We start from the raw sequence: 26,158 nt of genomic DNA on the forward strand, positions 1-26,158 counted from the left end.
AATACATGAAGAAGTGATCACTAGCTACTAGAGAAATGCAAATTAAAACAACACTAAGAGTCCACTTTACCCCTACAAAGAATGGCTATCATCAAGAAAATAAATAACAACAATTCTAGGGGGCAAAGGAAATCTTCCCGACTGTTGGTGGGAACTGAAACTAGTAAAAGCAGTTTGGAAATCAGACTACTCAAAAAACAGAAGCTAGAAATTTAAATTGACCTAGGCATTCCAACTCTAAGTACTGTCCCCAAAGAATTAAAAATATTATATTACAGTGATACATAAATACCCATGTTTATAGCAACACAGTTCATAATAGCTAAATCTTGGAAACAGCCCATATGGCCATCAACAGATGAATGGACAGAGAAAATGCAGTATCACACAAACAATGGAGCGCTCCTCTTCCATAAAGAAAGAATAAGTTGAGTTATTTGTGGGAAAATGAATGCATCTTGAAAGATATATATATAATTTTTACAAGAGCCAGAAAGCTTAGACACAAGATGTACATGAGTAAACAACTGTATTTCTCTTCTTTTTTTTTTTTTTACTTTATGGAGAAAAGATAAAATATTTCATAATAAAATAATGGGAGAATAATAGTTAATACATTACACGCTGCTTCTTAAAGAAGCTGCTTCTTTAAAGAAGCCGCTCAAGGTGCAAGATATGGGCATAAAAATTTCTTCAATCAATATTAGCATAAACTTTGCTTTTTAATGATCTAAGAGACACTAATAGTATAAGTGACTTGCATTTGTATTGCTTTTCTTATTCTCCAGAGAAACAGTAGAAGCTGCAGCAAAAATTTGGGTTGGATGTTTTCTTTCTTGGTTGGATGCTCTGCCGGATTACGTTCATGTATGATTGCTTATTTCTCATTTAGAATGAAATTTATGTCTATTACTTATATCAGTCTGAAGGGAATCAAGTGGACACACCTTTAGTTGAGTGTACACTTGCTCTATAAAACAGCTACAAGAAGTAGGCTTCAAATCTTCACTGACCTGTTCAAAGTAGAAAGCATACAGTGGAAGCTTTGGAACTAGTCTGGATTAAATTTTTGAGTCACCTGATTACTAAATATGTGATTTTGGACAAATTATTTAATCTCTTTGACCCCCATTACCTTCATGGAAATGGCATAAAAGGCATTTCTTGCAGAGTGTCAGCTAAGGGAAAAAACTTGCGTTGAATTAAGCATGGTCCACTGGACGCAGTAAGATTCTAATTGAACCATTTGTTTAAAAGAGAATGGTTCCTACCCCTCCAATTCCAGAACAGGCTCAGAAAAAGTTCATTGAAAACTAAGTCAATAAATACTATAATAAACTATTGAATAAAATGTAATGCTTAGTAATATAGGTTTTTAGTAAGTAGTTCTGAGGTGCTACTGCATAGCAAGGGGCTTATAGATATAACAAAAAGAATTGTATCTTTCCAAAAAACTAGAAGGAAGCATTTTCAGAGTTTTCACCATAAAACATTTTCTAAAAGATAAATATTTCTACCATGTTTAAAAAATTACATAATGGATGCATACACAGAAATATCAATTTACATTATTAACATGTACACATTTTGTTTTTACATATTAAAATAAATTTAACTCTAAAAAGAACACAAGTTTTCTATTCCCTTGTTGATTTCATCAGGTCGCAATTTAGAAGTGTTATGATAATACTCAGAAAAAATTGAGTCTTAAAATGGCAATTTGAGAGTTTCATCAAGTCGAAATGAGGAATCACTGTATTATTACACACGTCCAGCCTCTCCAAGGCGTATGTAAACTAATTTGAACTAAAACTGGTATATTTGGCAAAGATTCTGAAAGTGTTGCTTGATTCAAGCTTTAAGTTTTAGTTCTCAAATTCTTCTTTTTTAACATCTTTTTTTTTCTTTAATAGATGAGGAACAGAGGTTCGTGGATGTTACTGACCCTGTCTAAAGTAAATAAGCTGTTTGGCGGTTGATTGCAGCCCAACCCAATTTTCACTCCTAAATCTCTCCAGCTTCTTTAAAAAACTTGGGGTTTTCTTTCTCCAGTTCTAGATCATTTCACTTATATGTATATATATCAGCAAAAGTATATTACTTCTTATTCAAAGTCCAAGCCTGACATTCCCTGAAGAATTCCGTAGTTATAGGTTGTAAAGTATCAGTGCTATGTAGACCATCTGTTATTTTATTTATTTATTTATTCATTTATTTATTCATTTATTCTGTGTATATGTAAAGCAGAATAATTCTACACATGCTAATAATAGTCTGGTACATGTACAGTATGTATTATATATAGGATTATTCAGGTCTATATACACATCATTTGTAAATATATATATACACACATATGTATAAATTCCACTATATATGTATATGTATATATCCACACACATACTATATGTATGCACATATATATGCATATATATATAATTTTACATATGCTGTACTTGTAACTCAAATTTATCAGTTTTGTCCTTTGACCCCAGTTTGGAGAACATCCTCAGCTGCCAGCTGTCTCATTACATGTACACCATGTCCTAAGATAAAGTAGGAGGTAGGAGTTCCTTGCATCTGCAACCTTGAGGTAAACTAGCATTCTGAAATGCTTTTCAGGGAAAGATACAAAAAAGGATGCTAAACCACAACCTTAGAATGACTCTTTTGCTGACTCTGCTATTAAAATTAATATACTCATCTTAAAAACATCTTTAAGTTTCAATAAGAATCTGTAAGTTAGGCTCACTGTGGAACATTCAGTTCCTTAAATATGTATAAATAGATGTAAGATCCATAGCTATTAAAAGGTTGTTCTTGTTCCTTAACTAACTGGACAACACAATAAATCATTCTCTTAATAAATTTACAACGCAGTGCCCAATATTTCAGTTATATTTAGCTTCCTGGTCTTTCCTATTTCATCTGCTAAATTACTATTGAATTTACCATAGCGGACCTCTTCCCATAGCTATTATCACTTCAGGTATTTTCTCCTCAAATATTTTAACAGTCTCTAAATTGGTTGCCCTTCCAAGGTCTTTCATTTTCCCTGCTCTTGTCAAATCTAATAACAGCACTCCATCAACTGTATGCCATCCATGGCTCCCTGTAACCTAAAGGATAAACTCCAAATTATGTAGCACACAAAACTTGTCACAATCTGGTCCTGATTTGCTTTTGTTCATCTAACGTCATTATCTCTCTCTTATATGACTTGCAGTTATGGCAAAACTGTGTAAATCCCATGATGTTTCCAGATTTCATTATTCTTTGCACATGCTGTTCCCTCCATACGAGGCATGCCTGTCACATTGTCTCTCTGTGGAAAGTATTACTTAACCGTTCATATCAGTCAAACACCTGCTCACCTCAGCAAGGGCTTCTCTCCACCTTTCTGCATTTTCACAACATTTTGCCTGTACTTCTTCTAACCTCGGTCTAACCTATGGCTTTACATACACATCAGTTTTTCCCAGTGACCTTTGCTTTCATGACAGGGACTTGCTCATCCTTCTAACTCCAAGCCTAGCATAATGCATGGTACAAAAAGGTCAGTAAATGTTTGTTGAATAAATGAGTCAGGAGAGCTAAAGCACACAGAAATATCTAAAGTGAACTGATAAAGATGAAATCAAATGAATTGATGCAATAATTCTGTAAGATCATTTAATATTTTTATATTGTTGATATATCAGTCTGTTATTATTGTAATAAAACCCATGAGAATCATTTATTTGTGCATATATACATATATATGTGTATATATAGATATATATCAAGATGTTCAAATGTCTTAAAAGTGCGTCTCTATGTTCCTCAACTAGAAAATTGACTATGTCTTTTATTGTGGGGGGTGAGGTCTTAACTTTGCAAGGTTTTATTTTGAGTTAATAGGAAGGCAAGTTGGGGTAGAGCTAGCAAAGAGACAGAAATTCACAAGGAAACTGCTTATGCCTTGGATCTAATCTAACCTTTTGTTTACAAAAACCAAATAAATGAACAAAATATCACCATCTCTTGATTAAGGCACAGAAGTTAGAAACTTCACAGATATTTGGGTTGCAGAAATGACTCTTCTCTTAGGGAACTGTATACAGTTTAATGAAGGACATGTTTAGGAAGAAAACGTTTTAAATCATGAAATTTTATTCAGAGTTAACTTTTCTGCATCGCTAACACAGCTTGTGAAAAGTCAATACTCTGAAAGTTTTCAGACACTCTTAATATTTTCCAATTACTTTGTCTTGACTGTTATGTCCTTTCCTGAAGACCTTGGCTTCTGATTTAACAAAGAAAATAAATAAGAACAGTTACTTCTGACCTGGATGAGAACAAATGGTTAGTGACCAAGCTAATAATATAGCTGTTACTGATACAAGAAGTCTCATATATACCAATACGTGCACATTATTCTCTACATCCGCACGGCACAAATAGAAAGAGAAAAATAATCCTCTTTGCAAAGTAAATAGCAAGTAAATGGCTCTTTCCCTCATTGGCTATGGAGCTGGCCTAATTCAGGGAAACAACAATTAGCACCGCATTAGTAACTGCCTGGTAATTACTATACAGCATTCAGGTATTGGCAGGTGTCTAATAAGGCACTTAATGAACTTTTCAGCAGTCTTTCTGAGAAACCCTCAGGAGAAAGAATTTCTGGTGGCAGTTACTCTTTTGCTTCCCTTTACTCCCCGCCTGAGCCTCAAGGCAATTTTGAAACTCAAACTTTAAAAAAATTAGTAACACACAACAATATTTCAGGAAAATAGTTTTTAAGAAATTTAGTACAATTTCTCCCTGCTAATATGTTCCTCTACCCAAAGTCACCACCAGTAGCATGATTCCAAAACACTTTGTTCACATGCATTTAACTTTGTAGTGTTGGTTTTTCAAATCACTAGGCAATCCTCTATGGTACAGTACTTAAAATAACATTATTTAAGACAATATCCAGAGGATAAATAGTATTTAATAATCCTAATATTATTTTTAACTATAATCTTTTGTTATTGAAATACCAAAGGTTCAGATTAAGGCAAGAATTTGGTACTGCAATATGTTTCTAAGTATTTTCCTAAAAAAATTATATGCACTTTATTAAAGAGGAAAGTTTCACAGAAATTAATACATTCCCAATAGCCTAGTATTTTGTATGGCTGTTTAAATGCAGGCATGCTCATAGTTTCATAGGGAGACACTAATTTCCACAATAAAACTTTCAATTATATAATCCAAGAATGATGCCGAATAATTCATTATTGATTCTTTGGGGGAGACATAACTTCTGAATGCTAAGTGTGAATTCTGTTTGTCAACATTACTTTTGTTGTAATTAAAATTCTAAAGTGATCTTTAAATAATCCTTCACTGAAATTGTATTCTGATGAGTTTTTTTATCACCATAATTGGAATGTCAACGCTTAAATAAATGATTCATCTGAATATACTCATTATATCTTAGGACTCTTACCCTTATAAAACCTTCTCTAAAAGCTTCCTGTCAGCATTTCTAGTTAGAAGGATGGGTCTGTTTAAGAGCCAGTTGAGAGGAATTTGGGTAAAATTGTAAAGTAATTTGACTTTAGTTCCTTTTATGCCACTTAGAAAAGAAATTCAGTGACCTCATCCTTCTTAGATCTTCAAACCAGCCTCTTTCCCAAGGTCTCAGTTGATGCTTAGTACTAACCATCCCTTCCTTCCTATTCCTCCTCTTATTTCCTTCTCCAGGGAGTCTGCCACAAATTTAATCCCAAAGAAGAAAGGTATCACATAATCTACACCATATAAACAGCTACACTTTATTTGGGACTTTTCTTGGAAATTGTAATTAAGAGATGCTTGGAAATCAAACTACCTGATAATAAAGATGATGTGAAAAGCACCAAAGCATAATACTCTTATTTCTTTTTTTAGTGGAAAATTTTAGCCCTTACAAAACTACCTGAATTCAGATTTTTTGGGGGGTCATTTGAATTACTGCAATTTTTTTTCCATGCTTATTGTTTTCCTTCAAATTTTCACTTCACTATTATACCTTTGTCCACTGTCATTTTTATTACTTCATCTTAAATTATCATTTTCTCTACTAAGCTCTTCCTTATTCATTATTCTACTGTTTTCTTCACCTATATGTAATTCTTTCATTTTGTTTGATTAAATAGTGTTTTTTTAGTCTATTAACTTATATAAGTGAAAAACTGAAGTATCTGTAAAATTTTGTATCCATTCATTTTACATTATTTCCTAAATGTTAGTCTTTTTTGAAAACTTTTTTTTCATGTTAATATTTGCTACTGCAGTTGATTAGAAAATAATAAATTCAGTCCTGTACATAGTTCAATGGATAAATTTTAAATGATATTATCTCAGCATATATAAAGAAATATACTCAGGTTTTAAAGAGAGAACACAAATCCTACTAGATTGTAGTAATAGTTTATGAGCAATAGCCTTCTATTACAATTAGGATATATGTAAATATTTATGTCATTCATTTACTAAAAAAATTGGAAAGTAATGCCGAAATATTAACATTATCAAAATTATCTACATATAAATTACAGTTTTGAATAAATATATCTATTTACAATTTAATAATGTGATAAAGGACTCTAGCACTGGAACCTTAAATTAAGAAATGTTTTGGATGGAAGAAATCATACAAAATAAATATATAGTTTTTAAATGAATTTTTTACACCAGTAACACACTGACTTATTTGCACCACTATACCAACCTTTGTACCTATGAGATCCATCCATGTTGCTAAATTCAATGTGATTTTCATCAGCCCAATAGAGTCTATGGTTGACGTAATCTATTGTTAGTGCCATAGGCCTGGAAATTTTGGTTTCTATGACAACACTCTGGTTGGTTCCATCCATGCCAACACGGCCAATGTGAGGATACTCACAACAGTCAATCCAATACAAATACCTGGGAAAGAAAAGCAAGAACCATTTGTTTACAAATGACCCAAGCGTGAAACATCAAAAACATGTCACTTTTTTTGCTCAACTCTTCCCCAGTTAACTCTTGTTATCACTCTGAATAATTTTGCAAGTGTCAAAAAATGATAGTTGCCCCAAACTGTTCGAGAAACATCTTAATTTTGGATGAATAAAATTGCGCCAGTGCCTATGCCTCTGTCTCTCTTGCTGTCCCTCATTTTCTTATCTATAGGAAATCTAAAACAAAAATAAAGGTGTCTGTGTCATTTGTTTGAATACTTCTATGTGTTTTACGACTTGTGTCTATTTGTCTCCCCATGTCTCACACAGTCGTAGGTGGGGCTTTCACAGAGGTGGCTGGATCTAGAGTATGTGACACTGGGATTGATTCATGGTGCAATTCTAGGCTCAGAGTTTCTAGGATTACAGATGCTCTAAGTAGTCCGGATAAAATAAAAAGGTGCAGTAAGATGCCCCTTACTTGCTTGCTTCTGCTGTCTTCTGCTTGCCGTGAACTAGGTCTACCCTGTGATACCCATCTCTCCAGCCACTCTAACTTGGAGCCAGCCTGTCACGGACTAAAACCTCTACACACTGTGAACTAAATAAACCATTCCCTCTGTAACTTTGGGTGTCAAGTATTTTGACTCAGCAACAAGAGAAAAGTAACTAAGTCAATGTGGTAACTAACAGCCAGTTATGATAGTTTCAGTTTAAAATTATTAAAACAAAATAAAATTATATGACCTGGATTGATCCTCACAGCAGCGACATTTAAAGTGTCCAATAACAACAAAGGTATTGTGGGTGATATATCCAACAGCACAGATAGATAGAATTTCTATCCTCAAAGAAAGTTCTAATGCAAAACTCTGCTTGAAATCATGCTATTAGAAGTTCCAGGGTAGGGCGTTTTAGAGGGGAGGGCAGAAAAATGAAGAAAGTAATATTGCTGCCATCAATACAAGAACTACTCAGTTTTAGTTTAAAATTCCATAAGATACAAATAATAAGCAATGCATGCCTTAGAAATTTCTGTCTTTAACTATTTTTTATCAAAGTATAAAGTACACAGAAGTTACTCTGTTATGTATAATATGCTTCCTTATCTACATAACAGAAGACTTGAGTTACAGAATCTTTTATGATCTTTTCCTATGTAAATTTAAAATTAAATTGTATTAACCTACGTAAGGTTTTCTATTTCTTTTGCTAAGTATAATCTCTGGTAATTAATTCTTCAGATTTGGCAAATGTGTAATTCAAATAATATGGCATGAAATTATTATATAATGGTTACAAACTGGAATATTTGTTTTAAAATTAAAAAGTCCTTTAAAATATATTTTTATTATCAATTTTAAAGTAACTATATTTAATATTATACTTATACACTGGAAAATTAATAAATGTTTTCAGGAAAATGGTTCCTGAAATACAGAGTTAGCAGTAACAGTCATAAATAAGACAATCATGTTTTGTGTTGACAATCATTTTTTGTGTAAATTATCTTTTTTTTAATAAAAGCATGTGTTATATGGATAACAAAAATATTTTTGATTATAAGTAGCTTTGGAAGCTTAATTAAGTATGGTATTTGAAAGAAGAAATGCATTTCTTCTAGAGACTCCACAAAAGGTGGGAATGTGTGAGCAGAGGAAAAAAGACTGATCTGAAAATCAAAACTTACTTGAGTCTAAATATCAAGCTTACCTTTCCTAGGGCAACACTGTAATTGTTATTCAATAGTTTCAATACGTCTATATTAATTCTGAACACATTTTGAAGATTTCAGATCAGCAAGGAATAATAGATATTAAGTCCCTCAGAACAAGATTTGTGTCTTTGAATGTTAAATTATTTTTAGTATGTTATTCTTTTGAAAAGCAAATGTATGTCAGTGAAATATACCTTCTACAGAAACACACAATCCAGTCCTTTGTAATAAAGTTACTGAATAGCACCTTGTTCTCTATAAATAAGTAATGGGAGAATAGATACAAAATAAGAAATTGTATCTGACAGAAGTCATAATGCAATGAGATTTATTTTTTTGAAGCAAATCAGAATGTGGCTTTTTGTCTAACTGTCCATGACTTTTGAGAATGTTGATATCATACATTTTTTCATACTGAAGAGAATATTCTTATTTCAGATGCTGTCATATACCTTATTTGATTAAATTCATTTTTGCTTTTATGTATTACTTTAATAAATGTGTACAAATGAATAAAAAAGGTGAAAGTAATATTCCAGTGTTCTTGATAACAAAATTAAAATGGTTTGATTAGAGATATCTTCATATGTGTACTTAAATGAACACTTTAGATATACTTGTTCTTGCAAATAAAATATCTTAACAGTGAAATTCTGTCACTAAAATATTTGAAATCATTGGCTATTAGTGATGTTTTCAAAGTCATTAATAAATTGCAAATTTTAAATGGTGTAACGTCCATATAAATGCAATTCCAAATCATCAAATTACTATAAACTTTGCCATCCAATTAGTATTACATTCATGCACCAAGATATTAAAAAGAGAAAAGGCATCATTCATAAAGTCCAATATCTGCTATATCACTCAGAATAAATCTGATAAAATCACAGGTATGAAATCCTATCCCTGATATCCAAGGCCTTGATTATTTATTGAGCCAAAATATACTTCTCAAAATTACTCCTTACTTATAAAATGTATGAAATACAGCTCTAGTGGGAGATTTTATTTATAATCTCACATTTTCACTTCTGTAATTTGATCTTATCATTTGCCTGGTTCATGCTTCTTCAATTATAAAAATATTTCCATAAAGACTTCCCTCGCTTTGCCCCCTCTGCTCTCGACAAATTATTCCTTGATTAATGTTCACATTTTCAAGGTAAATGAGAAGACCAAAAATATATAAGAACACCTTTGTAAAATACAGGTCTTTTTTTGTTTGTTTGTTTGTTTGTCTTGGTTTTTTATTGCAGGCCTCCTTGCAACCTTTAAAATGCCAAATGATACTGTGATGCTCTGAAGGAGTTATAATATCTCTAATCAAATATTTTTTGGTAATAGCAAAAGGACGCTTCAGTCATTTCTGTTCTACAGAATTTCTCTTCTTATTATTTTTGTAGTTGAATAACACAATATGACATAGAGTCTCATGCTATGTAATCACAGAACTATACTCAACCATTCAGAGATAGAATGTCCCTAATAAATCCCAAGGGCATATTTAGGGGACAGAGAACCTTATTTTGAAACAATGATTCACTGAGATTATATTGTGTAGCCGATATCTCTAAGTACTGGGGACACAGAAGTAAATACATGTGCTTGGAAAGATATCCAAGTAAATTCAGTAGAATTTGGTAGGAAAAATATTAAAAATTAAAGCATATTAAGATAAAATTATTTCACAATTTTTCAGGCCTTCAGTGATACTGAGAATATAAGAGATTACAATAATGACACTATTGGAATAAGTTTGTGTCTACTAAATTTGCAGACTAGCTTTCCATCTAATAAGCAGTTGTAGATCTCAGACAAACCCAAGGAATGGGTGGATCACCTAGGTTCAAATCCTATGTCCTCCCATTACTAGCATTGCAAACCTGGAAATTAGCCTGCTTGAGCCAAGAACCTACTCTAATTTTGAAAAGAGCCAATAATCTTTTCTTCTCATAGAGTCATTTTAGTATTAAATGAGAAAATGCATAGAACAAATCTGGAATATTGGTGAGCACACAGAAAATCTCCAATAAATATTAGATATTACTTATGATTTTAACTATACAAGATATGGAATATGTACATTATTATACTTTTTGGCTTAATAATATCCACCTAGCATGTTACTTCTGGCCTCTAGGTTATATTATTATGTGATCTGCCTGGATTTTATGCATGTTATTGCATAATTTGCCTATTTATGAATTAGAAGAAACTTATGTAAATACTACATTTCATTGAAAAACATCCTTTAGCTGAATAAAGTATTAGTATCTGTAACATAGGATTTATGAAGTAGCTAACTTTCCATGACTAAATGTCATTTCCTTTCCATACTTAAATCTCATTTACAGGCTTAACAAAAGATAAGCATGTACAGAAATGTCTACTTGTAGTCATAGCAGCATACTTCATTTTCAACATGTCTTTTACATTTAAACATAATGCAATATATTTCTTTAAAATGAATTATATAGTGCAGGGTGTGGGGGCACACTCCTGTAATCCCATCACTCCAGAGGCTGCAGCAGGAAGATCGTTGCCAGTTCGAGACCAGCCTGGGCTACAAAGTGAGCTCAAGGCCAGCCTGAACTGCATAGCAAGACTCTGTCTCAAAAGACCAAAAAAAAAAAAAAAAATTATATAGAAATGTGATTGATTTTGTTTTTTTTTCTGAAATTAGTCAATATTTAGAGATGTTTCTTTCATCTGAAGATATTTGTGATTCTCAGTTATACAGTTAATCATTTATATTCAATCCCTGAGAATTTTTCATATATATGAGAATACAGAAGTCAGATAACTGTACGGATTTGAAAATTGGTGGAAAAATTTCTTCTTATGTGGTTTCAAAATTTAAAGAAACATTTCTGTGCTTCCCCACCGAAATCAGAAATCTCAGTTTCATTTCAGTAGCTTTTCACTCTGTCACAGTAAAAGTTCCCTCATGACACTTCTCTTTGAAACATTCAGATCGTTTACATATGAATGCACTGGTTTAAGCATAGGTGAAGATAATGTCCCTGTAGCTCTAACACCCTGCTCTGTCTACAACCAGTTGCACATTTACTATTTCCTTCAATGATGAATTGTACAGTCTCTATGTTAAGCACAAACACTTACAAAGACATGGTCATGGTGCTAAAACAACTCACCTAGATGGAAGGATAAAACTTTTACATCAAAAATATTCATGTAATGCTAAAATGTTGACCGTGGGGTGGCCACTGGGACCGAGGTAGTGAATGTTTCACAGAGGAGGTAATAGTTTTGCTCATCTCTATTTCTCTTAGAGAAATAGAAGGATATTCTAAGCTTAAAGACCAGCGTAAACTAAACTATAGAAGCATAGAATGCCTCTCCAAATTTATTTGTATATCATTACCTACATTTGCAATAATTGCAAAAGATATTAAGTACATAAAGTGTCCACATATTTTCTCTAACATATATTCCAAATAAAATAGCTTCTACTATTATTTTTTGTGGGTTTGCTAAAGTAATATCAAGAATAGAAAACAAATTTCTACAAATTAAGGTATGAGGTTAATGGTGGAGTTCGGTGACCTATGAGGAGGTCTTAGGTTTGATCCCCAGCAGTGAAAAACAGAAAAAAAAAATGTAAAATAATGCATATTTTTAAAGATTTTGAAAACTGCCTTTATTTCCAAAAACTCAAGTCATGTGTGCTAATTTTGATAGATTTAAAAGGTTGCTTGTTAAAATGGAACAAGTACAAGATTTTGTGCTCTATTTTCTTTATTCTTCTTCAAGTAGCTCTTAAAAACTATGCTCCTTGTACAAGACCATCTTTTTTTATTTTATTTTATTTATTTTATTTTATTTTATTTTTTCTGGTACTGGGAATCGAACTGACGACATCACACTTGCCAGGCAGGCACTGTGCCGCTGAGCTAAATCCCCAGCCCCTAAGATCATCTTGTTACTGGAAACAGGGACATGCTGTAGTAAGAAAAACATAGGACCAAAGCCTGAAAACTGAGTTAAATCCCCAATTTTATACTTCTTACTACATAAATGACTGAGAAAGCCAGTTGGCCAGTTTGACATTAAATGCTAAGAAAAGGAACAACAATAATTGTATCTTCACTGGAGATTTTGTGTGCAGAACATGTGTCTAAAGTAAGAAAACTGTGAGATAGTTTTCCATTTTATATAATGCTAGAGAAATTAGCATTAGAAAAGAAAGGTAGTTACCTTTCTTTTCCTTGTTTGCATATGGAAACTCTCAATCCCTGCAGGTCTTCAAACTGATGATTTGCCTCTCTTGTATATACTTCTTTCCCTGTCTTCTCTGTAGCCAAAGCCCCACAAGGAAGGGTTGTTTGTTTGTTTCGACTGTGTTGTACGGTGTTTGGATTTACTCTTGGTTCTCTCTTACTGTACAGCATGAACTAGCTCCACGGTTCCATACGACTGATTTGTTCCAGTCTGTATGTGTTCCTTGCAATCGGTTGTATGTGCTGTGCTTTTCTGTGCGTCTGTGTATTCTTAGAAGGCCTGTGTTTTCAGCCAGAAATAACTGCCCTAAAGCACATCAGAGCACCAGGCTATTTCTTTCCTATCATTATTGTCCAGGAAGCTATCTCTGACTCTACTTGAGATAGATACGTTTTCTACTTTTTCCTACCTTAGGAGCAATTGCATTGTAGTGGAATTATTTTTACCCGTTTAGTTACTGATGATAAAATGACACTGTTCCTTATTTTTATATTTATTTCTAACTAGAGCAGTGTCAGAGATATACTAACTACAATCTAAAATGTGTTGACTACATGAATAATTAGATTTTTTTTCTTTTAAGTAGGTCCATGATTTACTTTTTAGTGACTATTAAATATTAAGAAATTTAACACTATCCAAAATATGCTTTGTATTAGACTTTTGTTATGATAAACTGAAATGAAATATTAATTGTCAAAAAAATGGAAAAATCAATCCTTTGAAATGCTTACATAATATCCTTCATGAAGGATAATGTTACAAATATTGAATGTAAATTATTTCAATCACCTAAAAAGTATTATCAGTTAGAACACTGATTCAAAAATTAGACTATATAATTGGATGATTAGGGTAAAACTGTGAAAAAAATTAGAATTTTAACTGAATTTAAATGTAACAGGAAGATGACTTATTTGCATTTTTACTGCTGTTACTATTCTATCTACATTGATATTGTGATAGTTGGCATACTATTAATAAAATATACAACGGCCACCTACATACCTCCTAAAAGTTTTGTTGTTTCATTACATTAGTCTGACAAGTGTTCATTAAGTACATCCTTGCCTGATCACTTATCAAGTGTCAGGACAGAAATCAAAGCAGTATTGGCATATCAGAATTATTTGCAAATCACACTGGTAATCTGATATGGAAGGAAGGGTTTAATTGCATTTTTATTAAATGATCTTACAATTTAAATCGTCATTTCTGAAGCAGGACTGCACAATATTTCCTGTGCCGAAGGCATTTTCAACATGAACCTCATCTTACAAAAGTTAAAATACAAATCGCTCGTTATTTCACTCTGGAGAAGCAGGAAACAGCAACAACTAAAAGGTGCATTAAATAGTAGCTACTAAAGTAGATGGCTTTAATTGTTTCATGCAAAGATCTAAACTTATTTGTTTATTTGGTCGTTATGTCTCAGATACACATTATAATCCAAATATTACCCAAAAATGAAGTCAAGGGAGTCTTTTATCACATCTGCAATAATACAGTACTTTGTTGTTTTAATTGACAGATTTAATGTATGGGTTTATGCTGATGATAACTTAAGACTGCTTTCATTTTATGGTGCAATAACTGTAACCTGAGAGACATAAAATCTAAAGCTAGATTCAGCTGCTTTATTAGGCTAGGATATAGTTTTTGCTTCATAAACAGGAAATTCTACATGACTGCTATTATTAAACAGGTAATGTTCTTTTCATGAAAAAGTGAAGCATTTTTAGTATTATAAAATGGGAAGCTAACTCAATTATATTGATTTTGAAAAAAGCCCCACAGGTTTGGATGCGCAAAAATAGTTTCTGAGTCAATAGTGAAATAATTACAATATTCACATCTTTATGAATGAAAACAGATGATAATCATTATTTCCTGAAACATCCACATAAACAGACTTTTATGAATCTCTTGTAGGTAAAACACAGTGACACTCTTTTGAACTTCCTGTTGCTATGGTAAAGAAAATATTTTAAAAGATAACAAAGTTATTATATAATTGTAGAATGAAAAGCTAAACCGTGCCCATTACCTTAGAAACAGAAATGCATACAAGGTACAAGTCTTCGCCTATTTAGTTTCGCTTTTACCCAAGTGAATGTTTGAAATGAAGCTGTAGAATGTATTCTAGCATGATCAATTTAGATATTATAAGGATCAAAAAAACAGAGATTTACTAATTAGCAAGAAGCAAAATTTATCTGTTATCTTTGGCCTGGTGAGTATTTATTTGGAAAAACATATTTTGTAAATTTAATCTTGAAAGCAGAACAATAACAGTGCTATACTCATCCTAGTATTTCTTATTGGTGATACATGGTATTTTAAAACATAAACTTTCTCTAAATTTGCCATTTTAACAAACATATTTGGTAGTTTAAACATCTACAGAGATCATTTTTGATCATGTAATAAATTATAGTACAAAATTGGAACATCTGTATTCCCTAAGTACAAACACAACTAGAATTGTTATAACCCATAGAATTTTAGCCAAAATCACCAGAGCATTTTGAGCACTTAAATGGTGCTCATCCTTTATTTGAAAGCTCCAGCCTGTTATGATAGTTTTTTTGCAATGTTTTTCCCCGCTGTTTTGCTGCAATGAAATGGTACACAGCTCCCATGTGAACCCTTGCTGTTATTCCTACTTTGCCATTTCTTTTGGATGGATTTGATGCTACACCTTGTCATTTATTACCACGGGTACCATTTTTGTCTCTTGCTATAAAAGGGAGCCGGAATTATATTGCTTATACCTGTGACCAGCATTAATATTGGAAAATATGATTACAGAGTTTATTATTTCCTTGCCTTTGTCTAAGACTTAAAAACACTAATATCAGGAAAACCTGTATGTTGTATGCATTTCCATAATAAATGTGTCGATTAGTTCAAAAGAGTTGTTTAAGATTTTAAAAAATAGCTGTACAATGTAACGCTCTTCTCCTTCCAGTTATAGTCATCCTGTCTACTATTTTTCTTAGAAATTTCTATACATTCACATTTCATGTTAAATTTTCATGCTAATTGCCTACAGAACTAGATTTACCCCAATGAACAAAATCCATGACCTTAATCTTAGAGAGTTTTAATATTTGTTACAAACCCAGCTCGAGGATCTAAAGACAGGTCCCTGGGAAACTTCAGTCTTTTGCTAACGAGTATAGTAGGGTACAAGCCATTGACTTTTGATACTTCAATTATCCTTTTTTCCATGTCAGACCAATAGAGATTTTTTCCAATCCAGTCAACAGCAAGTGCATTGGGGACAGCTGTGTTATGCACTACCTACCAAAATAAGAATTTCAGAAGTTAACAGTGGAAATGCCTGGAATAGAAACCGAGCAATTGCTTCTTGATTTTTATCAAGATATAGAAAACTATTTAAACATTAGAAATGGAATTTGGAAAAGAAGATTACAACTGACCACAATGTAATTATTTATCTTTGAAAAAAATACTTAATATATAGTCAGATCTCTAGAAGTTACATATGGGGTTAAGAAGAAAAATTGGTACAACCAAAGTAAAAAGCTATTGGACAGATACAGAGTTGATGATTATAATTGTATTAGTTTATATACTCAGCATCTTAAAATACGGGACAAAATATTAAAAAAAAGAATTATTGAGATTGTTTAGTTTTAATGGTTTAAGTTATTTCAATAGCATTCCTCGCCCTCCCTATCACTTTTGCTGCGTTTAAGTGACTATATTAAAAAAAGAAAACACAAGTAAAAGTGGGCACAAAGAATTTTGAATCTAGTCAAAGAGAAACAAAAAATATTTTCGTGCAACTGCAGTTAGCAATTCTAACCCACACCACATTAAATACATTAAAGATAAAGGCTCTCTATGAAAAAATAACATACATATGAAATGACTAATTATTCCTGATCTGAATGGTAGATCATTCCAAATTCTCATAGATTTTAGGACCATGAGAAATAAAGAATTGAATCTTGGAGATGCATAGAAATTAAAACTTTTGAAGTTAGAGATAAGAAAATGTTAATTAAATTTTATAGTCATCATTTCCCCTAATGACATCAACAACAAAGAAACAAAGTAACAATATCAACATCTGCAACAATTAATGATTAATCTACTGTGTTGATTTTAAAATATAGTTGTTTCTTTGTTCTTCCAATCTCCAGATCTAGAAAACTGACACAGTGATTTAACTGAATATCAGCAAATTAATGATCTTAAGAAATGAATCATTTCATAAACTTTTATAAGTTATAGTAACAAAGGAACAAAAATGTCAAGGACATATGTAAAAATCTAAAAGAATATACACAAAGTATAAAGGTAATGAAAAATTGAATATCTTATAAAATGTTCAAATTTGAATAACATAACTTTCACAGGTTTCATATAATTTGCCAAAATTTAAATTATAAAAGAAAAAATTCCACTTACCTGTTCCCTTTAGCCATTGAGTCACCTATCATTATCAAGAATTGATATTTCATTATATAAACCCATACCAACTACAGTTATCCTGACTCAACCGAACCCAATACACTGTTCACAATATAAACGTTTTAATATTTCATTAATATTTTAAATATAATTTGCTTCCCCCAGAACTTTATGTGTGGTATTATAAAGGGCTATCAAATGTTAAAATAAGTGAGTAGTTCTATCTTTTTAATACAAAACTTTTTCATAATACATTTTACTGCATATGCCCAATGCTAATAATTTAATTTCAAATTAAAAATAACATAGAATTAGTATCAAATATCTCATATTTAGAATGTCACATATTTTAGTTATAAATTTGCCTAATCAAAACACTCTCGATTTTACACAAATGCATTCAAATATTTTCATTTATAGATTTTTTAACAGTCTTTTAATTTCAATCTATACTCTACCACTGAATTTATTTTCAATCACTAATTCTCACTCTCATTGTTGCTTTTCATTTGAATCAACACTCCTAAATCTCAGGCACTAATCATTTATAGACATCAAGTTTTCCAGGGGTTCTAGATTTTATTTACTTAATTTGATTTTTAGTTTATTGCCAGTATGGTTATAGGAAAACAGATGGATCAAAAGTTTCATATTTCATGTTTAAAGTATTTATTAACTTACGCACTAAACAAATGGGAAACTGAAAGGAAGCTAACATAATCTACAACTGTTGTTACTAAATAACAGTGAGTGTTCTATTCAGTCATACCAATAAAATATTCAATAATTGCACAATTACAATAGTTTGTTACCTTAATGTCACTTCCATTTAAACACATTCTATTTATGCGACTTCCGTTGGGTCGACTAGAATCAATCCAATAGATGAATTCTTCTCTGTAATCAAAGTCTATAGCAATAACGTTATTTAAGCCCTACAAATGAAAAAAAGAATACAGTTTCAATAACAGTTAAGATAAATTACTTTAAAATGTTTAACAGCTCATGGAAACCATTACCTCCCTTTAAACCTAAACAGTTATACTTACTAAAATGAATTACATTTGTGACTAATGCTTTTTAAAAGCATCCTATGATTACATGTTCTCCCTACTATGCACTTTAAAAGGTAGATAATTTATTTGAAAATACTGTCCAAGGAAGACACAAAGTTTTCAAGGTATACAGTGGTTTAGAAACCAGTGATGTAAGAAAAATTTGATTTAAGGAAAAAAGGCTAAAAGTTCTTACTTTATGTTAATATTACATATACAATCGATAACATTATAGCCTGATCTATGAGAAGGCAGAAATGAACTGTGAGCTAAATTGTAAAGGGAGAAGGTCTCTGCAAAAGTAAAATTTTCCCCTGATAGCAATCTGATGACTTAGACCAAGAGGTTCAGAAATGTTGCTTTAACCAAAAGCTCTTGTCCCAACAGCATAAATAACTTTCCTCTTTTAATGCTTCAAATGGCCCCTTAGGCAATACACTGTCATATTAAATTTGAAAGTTATAACCTTAGGTGAGAATTTGACCAAACAGGAGCTGTATATTTAATACCTTTTATTTCATGTGGTGAAAATGTGAAGCAGTCACTCCCTTCTGACTCATGGTTATGCATTTTTTAAGGTTAGGTAACAAAACAGAAAAATAAATTCAGCATTTGAGTTTTTGATGCTACAGCTTCTGTTTTGGTCATTCTGCTGCTGGGTTTGATTGCAGATTCTGCTGGCTCTGGAATGCTCTGAGACAGTGAAGTGTTCAAACGATTTAGAAGGAGTAAGTTTAGATCTAACCTAATTTAGTACCTTTAATGGACTAACAAACTTAGGTCAAAATTTCAATTTTATATATTCATCTTAAGACCAAAATACTTTATTGATTTATAAACTCTTTTAGAAAGGGAAATAATTGATGTTAGAGACACTTGACAAAGCCCCGAGAGATATTTGCCACTTTATTTTTTTTTATCAGTTTAGACTTGTTCATATTAACATTTGCCCTAAAGTTGTTGAATTTCAAATTGTAAACTACTTATACTTTTATAGCAAGAATTAGCACCTACAGGGAGACAAGGTTTTTGTTCACTTTGAATTTGTTCAGGGGAAACAAGACAGGAATAATGGACATTCCCAGGTCTGCCATATTTAATAGATCTATATCGTCTTTTAGAAGACTCAGGCTCACAGATTACTGGTCAGACTTTATTTCAACAACCTACAAGAGCAAAAGTGCCTGTTTGCAGAAGTAAGTCAGAGACTGTCCTGATAAATTGTACTTTATTTTTCTTTCACCACGGCTACACTCTAGTATTAACGGTGTTAATATCCCAAGTTCAAATCTTATGCTTCCAGGTGGCTAGCTATGCACAATATCCTTGTTTTCTCCTCCAGATTATGATACCCAAACCTCAGGAAACTGCATGTAATTTGTCATAAAAAAGAAATTCCAGCAGTAAGCAGGCTGCAAATTTCTCACTTTACTCAGATGAAAAGATGCAAGAACATTTCTTACTGTTAGCATTATTAAGAATAATGGTTATAAATGCTAAAAAAGCAACTAATTTTTAGTCACAGATTCATTAAATCTTGCTTTGCATGCTAAAAACTGGAGCATCAATTCACTAAATGTACTTAACTGTACATACATAGGAAGCTGACTATGAAAAATCAATCAAAGTTCTAAAACATAAATTGAATATATTCCAGACAAATTCAGCAGAGGGCTTAAGAAATTCACTTCAATAATAGTCTGCAATAGTCTTTTTTTAGTCAAACAGCTTTCTCTCCAGAGGGATAATTTAAATGGATTAAGGTTCTGTGAAGGCTTACCAAATCAGGTCACTAAATTAAAGAGTTTTACAGGGGAAGAGTAGAGAAAAAATTGACTCTAACTTTAGCAAATATTTACCCATAATATCCAGCCATGGAAAAATATCTTACTCCTTTCTTAATAATAATCAGTTTAGATAATGAAAATGTAACTCCAAATTTAGCCAGTCAGGTATAATAAATTAAACCTATACATGCAGAGGAATTGAGGTTGTGAATTCCAAATTATCAATCTAGGCAAGTTGGTTGTTTTCCTATATATTTATTCTTACTCCCCATAGAAAATAGAGCAATGCCGTCTTTGTAGAATCTTATGCAAGCAGCATTAAAACAGCCAGAGATATGGTCAGAAAATGTCTGAAAATCAGAGTCATCCCAGGGGTTTCAGAGCTGAAAATTGGTTTCATCAAAATCCTATTTACTTCTTTCATTTCTATACCTGAAGATGTGCACCTTTGGTTCAGGATGATTAATTTAGGAAACTGTATTTTGTTTCTGTATGAAATTTTACTGAAATAAAAAACTATTAGAAATGAATTGGATAACCTATTAGAAAGTTACTTGATTAACTTTTATTCTATATCACTAAAGTACATTTTCTAATATGTATATGAAATGAAGCTATAAGTGGGCTAGCACAGCAGCTACATTCTAGAATATATACAGAAAAATTTCTATCAGAAGCCTATAGGCATTAAAACTTCATGAGATTATTAATGACTTAAACAAAGAGTAAAATTCAAGATATTAAGATAAATCATTCTTCCAAATCAGCTACACACAAAACTTCCAAAAAACTAACACAAAGATATTTCTTTTAACTTATTTGAGTTGAAAGCATAGGTAGAATATGATTATTTCTGTGTTCTACTTCATTCTTCATTCTTTAGAGTTGTAGACAATCTCTAAATGAAAACAAAATGCTATTGCCAGAACTCTTGAAAAATTTTAAATACTATGTCATGCTAAAATGGTGGCTAAAATATGTCCCCTTATACAAACCATATACTCCAAGCAACCCACAGACAAAATTTATGTAAGATTTACCAAAGGTTTGCTTTTTTGTTTATTTGGGGATAGTGACATTATTTGTTTATCCTATATCATCATAAAAAAAAAATGCCTTTCTTTTAGCGGGGGGAGTTCCAGTACCAGGAATTGAACTCATGACCTTGCACTTGCCAGGCAGGCGCTGTGCCGCTGAGCTAAATCCCCAGCCTTCCAATATCATCATTAAGAATCATTTTTCAAAGATTTTCAGGACCATTCTGAAATTCCTCATCTTCCTTGTTCCATTTCATTTGCATAAGTTCTCTGCTAATAAAAGTATGGAACCTTATCCTCACACAGGTACTAACGATTGGCAGCAGTGTAAAATGACATCACTATGAGAAAAGAGCTGTAGTACGGTGTGCAGCAAAGTGGTTCCATTATGTGGAATAGACTTAAATGATGCAGGCAGGATAGTATCATTTTGGTGCATTAAGAACAAATCTTGACAAAGTATTACCCATGAAAAACAACAAAACTGATGCCAGTAGAAATGCTCTGAGTTGCATAGTTATAGGAATAAAGCAAGCAGCTACAACTGAGGCTCTGTTACAGTTCTTTCATAAATGAAATAAATATTGTGCCTATATTAGCTAAATGTGATTCAACTAAGCTCAAAAATAGAATATTCTAAAGAGGCAACTTCCTCCTTTTAAACTGAGATAGCGCACTATGAAAATTAAAATGTTAGAAATACCAAGTAGAAAACAAATAGATCTCTGCTTTAAAAGAGTATACTAAGAACTTAATGGCTGCTGTCTCTGACTCTGAAGTTATGAAGAGGGTTATGAAGGGGTAAGAAAACAGACACCAGAAAAAATAATTTTCAATATTTTAAAAATATTGAGCAAATAGCATAAAAAAGGAATTAAGTTAAACAATGTAGGAAACAATGTGGGCAGCAAGGAAATGTTTTCCACTTGAAGCAGTTATACATCAACCTTCTCTAAAATATGATTTCTGTGTTATTGTCTGTTAAAGACCAAAACGCCTAAAGACCGGCAAATGCTTCTATTTCACATATATTCCTGGTTAGATCTGTATACATGTAAAGACATTTTCTATGTTATACATTATTCCGGGATTCAGAATTCTAGAGAGAAGTAATTTGAAACTGTGGATACTGGTGACACACTGCAAGAAGGACTTTAAAACTCCTAGGTGCTCTGGAACCCAGCAAGAGTGCATGCCAAGAGCACAGGGACATCTGAGCACTCTGGACTGCTGGAGAATACAGATTCTGAGTCAAAGTGGCAGCTGCTACACAGCTTGGATCGTGGCCATTCCCACCTGTGAGCCTACCTTCTGCACTTATATGTTTTCATTAGTAGCCAGATAACCTGAATTTTCCTGTACAGTTTTCATTTTCAAACTGTGATTTACTTAAAAGCTAGAAAATTCACCTTTGTCATAATTAGTCAATATCACACTGCCTAGTGGATATGTGGACTTGAAATAGGATTAAATTATAAGATAAAATGAGCAAAATTCCCTCAATTGCAGTAGAAGAATCTATGTTAGAAGGAAAAATATATTCAGCTAGACACCACTGGTCCTCTATATCCATAAGTTGCCCATTGATAGATTTCGTTAACCACCATCAAAAGCACTGAGAGAAAAGCTGCTTCCATACTGAACATGTACAGACTTTTTTCCTCTCATTATTTCCTAGTCAACTCAGAACAGCTACTATTTACAGAGCATTTACACTATAATTGTATTTTAAGTGAACTAAAATGATTAAAACTATATGGAAGGATATGTGTAGGCTACATGGAGATACTGTACTATTTTATAGAAGGGACGTGAGCATGAGTGGGTTTTAGGATTTACAGGAAATATGGGGACCAGTCCTGCTATCAGATTGCTACAGTGATTTTAAGTCTTATTTTGATTTTCCCAAAAGTCACCGTAGGAAAGCTACTATTCATTGATATGTATCATTGTTATAAGCACATCATAAGACAGTAAGTATCCTTAATTTTGATACCTTATGCAGTTGTGGCAAAGATAAATTTGTAGCAAAATTCATACAAACTATTTCTAGGAAAATATATTTTTCTTGAAGATTAAATTAAAAAGAGCAATTATTAACTGCATGTGGTTTGTCTGTTCCATGTAATAGTTACTCTAGTTCTAGTTATTTGAATTTATGCTATTTCAATGCACATATGGGGGGAAGGTTGAAATAAACAAGCATAGTTCTATATCATTATGAGCTGAAAATCATAACTTTTAATAAAGTAATGTACACAATTGACTCAGGTAAAAGGAGTCAAACACAAAACAAATCATTTCAGGTTCTTTTGAGGTAGCCGGTGTTGAAGTCACAGCGGGTGAGACTGGCAACCTATCAGCCTGTAGCCTTGCAATCCTGATACAATGAATAGGTTTCCTCCCCCGAGTCTGGGGAACTGAACCTTCATTTTTTGTGCTTTATAGTACTCTACCCCTGATCTTTACCTCCTGCCCTTCTGTTTTCTTTATAATTCCAAATTTCAAAGTCAAGTTATCATCTATTCTATTACCAGGTTTTATGAGCAGTAACTTGAAGTTCTGGAAAAGGTTACTTTTAAATCTCAAGGGGAGAAAAAAACCAACCTGAGTAATCCACAAAATGGCTTGAAAGAGAATTTTATATTTCCCTAATGTAGTTTGAGCTAATTTTCTCTCCCATTAATTATATTTTACCATTTTTACCTTCTTTGATATGGTATAATATATCTGGTTAGGAGCATTACCTGCTCATTTTTAAAAGAATGTTTATGGTAATCTAATACAATGCATGCATATATGTACATCCAAAAATATGCACTTCATAAATTGAAATTGTTAAGTACTTTATTTTTACAGCTCTAATGCATACCTGGGGGGCACCATATTAAATCCTATAGAATTCTGAGAATACCGTACCTGCTTTAAAAGTGTGTAGTTGGAGCCATCAGTGCTAATTTTTCTTATCTCATGATGATCAGCAAGAATGAGGAAAGGTTCTTCATCTAAAACCAAAGTAAAAACAGATTTGTTATCTGCTAATCTGCTCAGTTTTAGTTTAGTGTAGCAGCAATATAAATTCCAAAGCAGCGCTGCTGTGCTGGATCAGTGGATAAATTATGTCATACTCAGCCATCTAGTCTGCGGTAAAATGAACAGGCACTAGGTACCCTGAAGTACAGAGTATCCAGGTAATTCTAAGTGTATCCCGTTTTTACCTTAGATTTTCTTGTACACTCAAAAAAATTATTTGGAATCAGTAGAAAATAGCTGGTGTTACATTCTGGGAATTAAAAAATATAGCTCAAGAAAAGATCATTTTATTTACCTTAAATATCTACAGAGTGGCTAAACATTCAGAAAGCTCTTCCTGATAACCCCATCCCTCAGAATGACTTATGTGGATTCCTAGAGTATCATTGTACACATTTACTTTGCATGTGCCTCGAGGATTCTCTTAAGAAATTTCTAAGTCCAATTTCTAATCTTTATTAATTACTTCCACCTCTCCTCGTGAGGATTATGTTTAATCTTTTATTACTCTTTAGTTCCATCTTACAAGCTTATCTGATGTGTTTTATTATCTTCTTCAGCTTAGAATATATAAAAGATCATGATAAAGGTCTTGTCATGCTGAATATATAGGACCATCTTCTGACTCTTTAGCTTGTTTTCTTCAGAATTTGCTTGGCAATAAAATGAATTATTAGAGAAACCTCAAAAAGTACTGTAATATACATTTAATTGATTATACATTTTAAAAATGTCAAATTGACCACATCAATTGTTATAATACTATATCAGTTCAGGAAAAAAATTATGTTTAACATCTTTGCTTCTAAAAAATATGCATATACTTATTTGCCAAGAAAGAAAATTTAAGTTTCATAGGAAGAAGTAGGGGAAAAACGCTTAAAAAGTATTCACTTTGTGTAACTGAACATGCCTCATTCATTGTCATAATTACTGTCCTGGTTAATTTATATTTGAAAATATTCTGATTCTCTCTTTGTCTTTCAGGTTCGTATGTAATGTGTTATGAAAAAGCTATAATATTGTGTCTCAGTACATGCTGTGCAACTCATTTGGATCCTCCCTTCCAGTGTTCACGACAGCACCTTCCACCATTCACTCCATTCATCAGGATGAGGTCAAATTCGGACCCTTAATCCTTTTCAGTGGAGAGCTGGCTCACTGATTCTACTGATTTAGCTATTCCTGTTAGCATACTTTCAGTTTTACAAATATAAAAGTAACCAGCCTATCTTTTATATTAACACTGAGGCAATTATGTTCTTTAAAACTTAAATATATTTGATATAAAAAATTCTGCCCTATCTTTCACACAAGATTTATACTTCAAGAACATCCGACATTATTATTCATTTCTAAATATGATTGTAATATGAAACAACTAAGGGATTAGTTCATAATATTAGAACAACTAGCCGGGCGTGGTGGCACACGCCTGTAATCCCAGCACTCATGAGGCTGAGCCAGGAGGATCATTGCAAGTTTGAGGCCAGCCAGGGTTACAAAGTGAGCTCAATGCTATATTACCATTAGCATTCATCTCTTCTACACAATCCTTTATGAAAATTTTATATGAATGCAAACTTTTTTTAGACTATCTCTTTGTCTAGTTTCATGTTACTAACTGCCGGATATAGCAAGCACTGAAAAAGCAAGTAGGTGGTAAAAACAAAAAAACAGGTTCTAAGTGATCCTCAAGTTGATTCAGGAAAGAACAGTTCAAGATCACATGACCAAGGATGAAAAACTGAATGACATAATTTGTTCTTGATATCGTACAGTTTTAACAAATAAAATTCATTTTAAAATTTCTTCATCAGTATCTAAAGAAAGTAGATGATAAAACCACCTAACGTGTCTGCAATATCTGTCTGCAGGGGCT

General features: G+C 32.3%; 1 protein-coding gene across 1 annotated transcript in view; it reads right to left on the reverse strand.

Annotated features, from left to right (window-relative positions):
- Lrp1b (low density lipoprotein receptor-related protein 1B) overlaps positions 1-26,158 on the reverse strand; it is a 1,427,040-nt gene that overhangs the window by 232,704 nt on the left and 1,168,178 nt on the right. The window contains exons 57-60 of the mRNA XM_013517439.1: positions 24,163-24,248; positions 18,177-18,299; positions 16,043-16,224; positions 6,743-6,942 (exon numbers count right to left, since the gene is read on the reverse strand). Of these exons, the coding sequence (XP_013372893.1) occupies positions 6,743-6,942; positions 16,043-16,224; positions 18,177-18,299; positions 24,163-24,248 (591 nt within the window). The remainder of the gene's footprint in view (positions 1-6,742; positions 6,943-16,042; positions 16,225-18,176; positions 18,300-24,162; positions 24,249-26,158) is intronic.

The sequence above is a fragment of the Chinchilla lanigera genome, unplaced genomic scaffold (assembly GCF_000276665.1).
Source record: "Chinchilla lanigera isolate Chin_1 unplaced genomic scaffold, ChiLan1.0 scaffold00039, whole genome shotgun sequence".
NCBI classification, from domain to species: Eukaryota; Metazoa; Chordata; class Mammalia; order Rodentia; family Chinchillidae; genus Chinchilla; species Chinchilla lanigera.